Consider the following 4,295-nt stretch of genomic DNA (forward strand, 5'->3'; position numbering starts at 1 on the left):
ACAAACTGCTGGTGTTGATTATTTCGAAACCTATAGTCCAGTAGTGAAGATGAGTACATTACGGATTGTGCTATCCATTGCAGCTGTGCAGAACTGGCACTTACATCAACTAGATGTAAATACGGCCTTCTTACATGGTGATCTTTTGGAGGAAGTTTACATGAAACCTCCACCCGGGTTGAATGTTTCTTCACCAAACATGGTGTGTAGGTTGGACAGATCTCTTTATGGCCTAAAACAGGCAAGCAGGCAGTGGAATTTAAAGTTGTGTGATGCTCTAAGAGCAGTTGGCTTCCAACAATCCAGAAATGATTACAGCCTGTTCACTAAAGATTCAAAAGGAGGATTCACTGTTATTTTAGTTTATGTTGACGATTTGATTGTAACAGGGACAGATTTAAGGGAGATTGAATTCATCAAGCATCACTTGCATGAGCTATTCAGAATCAAGGACTTGGGAGAGCTTAAATTCTTCTTGGGGTTGGAGGTGGCTCGATGCAGGAGGGGCATCACTGTATGTCAGAGAAAATATTGCATTGACCTTCTCAAAGAGTATGGGTTACTCGAAGCCAAAACAGTTTCGACACCTATGGACTACACAGTGCCATTGCCAAAGAATTCTGGAACTCCATTAAGCTCAACTTCAAAATACAGGAAGTTAGTTGGAAAATTGTTGTACTTGACCAACACCAGACCGGAGATTGGATATGCAGTTGGAAAACTCAGTCAATTCTTAGATTGTGCCACAGATAAACACTTTGAAGCTGCCATTAGAGTATTAAGGTATCTCAAGGAGCACCAGCACTTGGGTTGATGTTTTCAGCTCATTCAGACTTAGAGCCAGCGGGATACTCAGACAGTGATTGGGGGACATGTTCGGATAGTAGAAGATCAATATCTGGGTATTGTTTTTTTTGGAAACTTCAATTGTATCTTGGAAGAGTAAGAAACAAAATACAGTTGCAAGTTCATCATGCGAAGCAGAGTACAGGGCATTAGCAATGGCAACTAGGGAAGTTCAGTGGCTGACCTACATCTTGCAAGACTTGAAAGTGAAGTTGGAGAAGCCAATAGCCATATATTGCGACAACCAATCAGCATTACACATTGCAGCAAACCCAGTCTTCCATGAGAGAACAAAGCACATTGAGATGGATTGTCATATAGTGAGAGATAAATGGCAAGAAAAGGTTATCAAATTACTCCCAATCTCCACTGCAAACCAAACTGCAGACATATTTACAAAGGCTCTAGCTCCAAGCATTTTTGAGAGATGTCATAGCAAGCTTGGAATGGTTGATTTTGCCAATTCCAGCTTGAGAGGGGCTATCACATGAGGAGTCAGATTAATTAGCAAGTTAGTTACACACTTTGCAGTTTTGAAAAAGTTTGTTATACAGCTGTTAATAGTGGTGAACGGTTAGTTAGCAGATTTAGTTAAGGAAATATATATAGTAGATGGAGTAATTAGAGTTTTGAGTTTTTTGCTCTTGTAAGTCTTATTTTTCTTGCCTCAGTCAGAAGTAACTTACTTTTGACCTAGGACTTCCTCTGTAAACTTTTCTCTGTTCTTGAACCTTCCCTCTCTCTGAACTAACATTTCCACACATAGCAATGTTTACATTAATTTTAGTTTTGTTAGAAATGTAAATGTGTAATCATAATAATTTTATTTTCAATGATGCTATGATATGGTCAGTGTGGCGTCATATAAAATTAAAAATGATCAAAGATTTAGAATCATGTGATTAAATTGTGTTCCATGTGTCCATTTAGATCAATTTTAAAGGTTGATATATATCCACTTATCCAAAGATGAGTAAATGGGACTAATTTGCTAAGACAAAAGGGCAATGTTGTGTGTTTTCCTTGTTGGGGAGAAATGCAACATTGCATGTAGGTTTTTCTGGTGACTAGAAATGAAACCCGTGACTTATTCACTTAATTAAAAGAAAAGAGAAAAATGGTTTTATTGGTAGAAACATACGTATCAAGCTAAGCTAGAGAGTAGATGTATTATTATTGCAACTTTGAACACCATACAAAAATCTAGCAGTGTTTAGTCAATTCATTTAATTTATTGTTTGTGTCAAATTCAACTGTCAAATAATGTTAAAAGTGATCAAATCATAGTTAATAGTTATGTATAAAATTAGCTTTTGTATGCACTCCTATATTATCAATACTTTTTAGCCTTATATAATTTATTGAAATACTTTAGGTGAGATATTTCAAAAGGGAAAATCCAAATTAAAATCTTCAATAAAGCCACATTTTATTAAGCATGAATTGAATATAAGGTAATGTATTGAAATGTAAAAATTGGCATGCTATTATTTGATATATTAACTGGAGTTGATACGGTCAATAAAGGTTTGAATTACTATTTTTTGCTTGGTATTGATTGTGACTTTGTTACCTTAGGAAGCAAAGGTCCAAAGGGATCAAAAGGATCATTATGGCAAAAATCATTACTATATCACTCAGCATTCATGGCTATATACATACCTTGCCATGTGCTTTGAGTTTCACTCGGTTTTTCTTTCCGTTTCGAGGAACCAAGTCAAAATAGCCTTAAATGGATAGATTCAAGACATTTCAAATCTTGTATATTAACCAAAAGAAGCACTTTAAAACAAAGTAATTAGGAGACTTACACCACCTATATTCAGTTATATATGCATAATCATACTAGTGATTTTCTCATAAGTTGATAAAGTAGAACTGCAAGTCATGAGTTTAATTTAACCTCATTAAACTACCAAAGTGAGAAGAAAGATAGAAAATTAAGTAAAAATCTTAAAAGAAGAATCTAATGCACACTTCCTTTGTGGCCCCACACCGTTCTACATAACATTATTATAGAGGTATCAAGAAAGATTCCCCGGTTTTCTGGTTTAATAAATAAGAAGTACGATAATATATAAAAAAATATTATCTTTACACTAAAATTAAAATCAATAATTAATATATTTATTTTATACTAGTCTTGAAATGAATATTTTTTTAAAAATTAAAAATTAAAAATAAAAAGATTATACTATTTAAGCTAGTTGGTTGGCAATCCTAAAATGAATATTATTATTAGTATTTATATATTTTATATAAGTGATTAATTTAATATTTAAAAAAAATAAATAAATTATTAACTTTTTTGATCCACAAATATTTAAATTTTTAACTTTTTCAAAATTTAGACATTTAATATTAAATATGATTTTTGTTGTACTAACTTAATTAATACAGATACATACGGTAAGATAATTTTTAAAATTAAACAAATTTAACTCATAAATTATTAAAAAATTAATAATTTAAATATATTTTTAAATTTTAAAAAATTTAAATATTGGCGAATTAAAATGTCAGAAATGGATTTGTACTTTTCTCAATATTTTATGTAGAAGTAACATAATTGAATATGAATAAGAGGATTAAAGAATTGAGGGGTAGAAAGGTGGTGGTCCCCTCCGACCACCGTTGTCACATTTTCCACTGCTGATGTCCCTTAGAACATGGAGCAAATTATGCCATTCTCTCTCTCTCTCTCTCTCTAAACTCAAAAGCAGAGCACCATAATAAAAAGGCCTCATTGAACGAACAACAGACACTTCCTACTTGTTGAAGCAACACAAAAATCATGAAGTAAACAAACCAAACATAACAAACAAAGATGGAGATAGAATCAGTGAAATGCGAGTGTTGTGGGTTGAAAGAGGATTGCACGCAAGACTACATCACCCAAGTCAAGTCCAAGTTCGACGGCAAATGGCTCTGCGGTTTGTGCTCAGAAGCAGTCAGAGACGAAGTCAGCAGAGGCATCGATGAAGCTGTCAAAGCTCACATGTCTTTCTGCCGCAAGTTCAAGTCCAACCCCGCCGTTAGAGTGGCCGACGGCATGAGGCAGATGCTCAGGAGAAGGTCCGGCGACTTGTCTTCTTCTCCTGCATCCTCCGCCAAGAAGTATTCCATTTCCAGGTCAACCTCCACTTCTCAAGTCGGTGATTCTTCCACCTTCTCACTCTACTAAACAAACAGAGCACTCTGCTTCTGCATGCACGCACAACAACAAAACAGAGCGTGCTCTGTTTTCTTCTTTTTGTTGGAGTAATAATAATTCATATTTAGATTTTAGCATTTTCTGATTTTCATGTACAGTGCCTGTTATTTCAGATCATAGTTTCGTATTAATTATATTCCGCTAATCCTTCTATGTCATCGATCTCTTTAATTTGTTTTTCTGTTCATGGAAACGTACAAAACCTAGGAACAAGTGAAGAACACCAATTTTGATA

General features: G+C 34.3%; 1 protein-coding gene across 1 annotated transcript; it reads left to right on the forward strand.

The window, feature by feature from the left end:
- The first annotated feature begins 3,482 nt into the window (after positions 1-3,482).
- On the forward strand, positions 3,483-4,295 carry LOC130950881 (uncharacterized). The gene has a single exon (XM_057879481.1). It carries the CDS (start codon positions 3,674-3,676, stop codon positions 4,028-4,030), a length of 357 nt encoding a protein of 118 aa, XP_057735464.1. The 5' UTR covers positions 3,483-3,673; the 3' UTR covers positions 4,031-4,295.

Source organism: Arachis stenosperma, chromosome 9, assembly GCF_014773155.1.
Source record: "Arachis stenosperma cultivar V10309 chromosome 9, arast.V10309.gnm1.PFL2, whole genome shotgun sequence".
Classification (NCBI taxonomy): Eukaryota; Viridiplantae; Streptophyta; class Magnoliopsida; order Fabales; family Fabaceae; genus Arachis; species Arachis stenosperma.

Excerpts from the sequence above, each read along its gene's own strand:
- LOC130950881 (XM_057879481.1), top strand. The coding sequence starts at position 3,674 with ATGGAGATAGAATCAGTGAAATGCGAGTGTTGTGGGTTGAAAGAGGAT.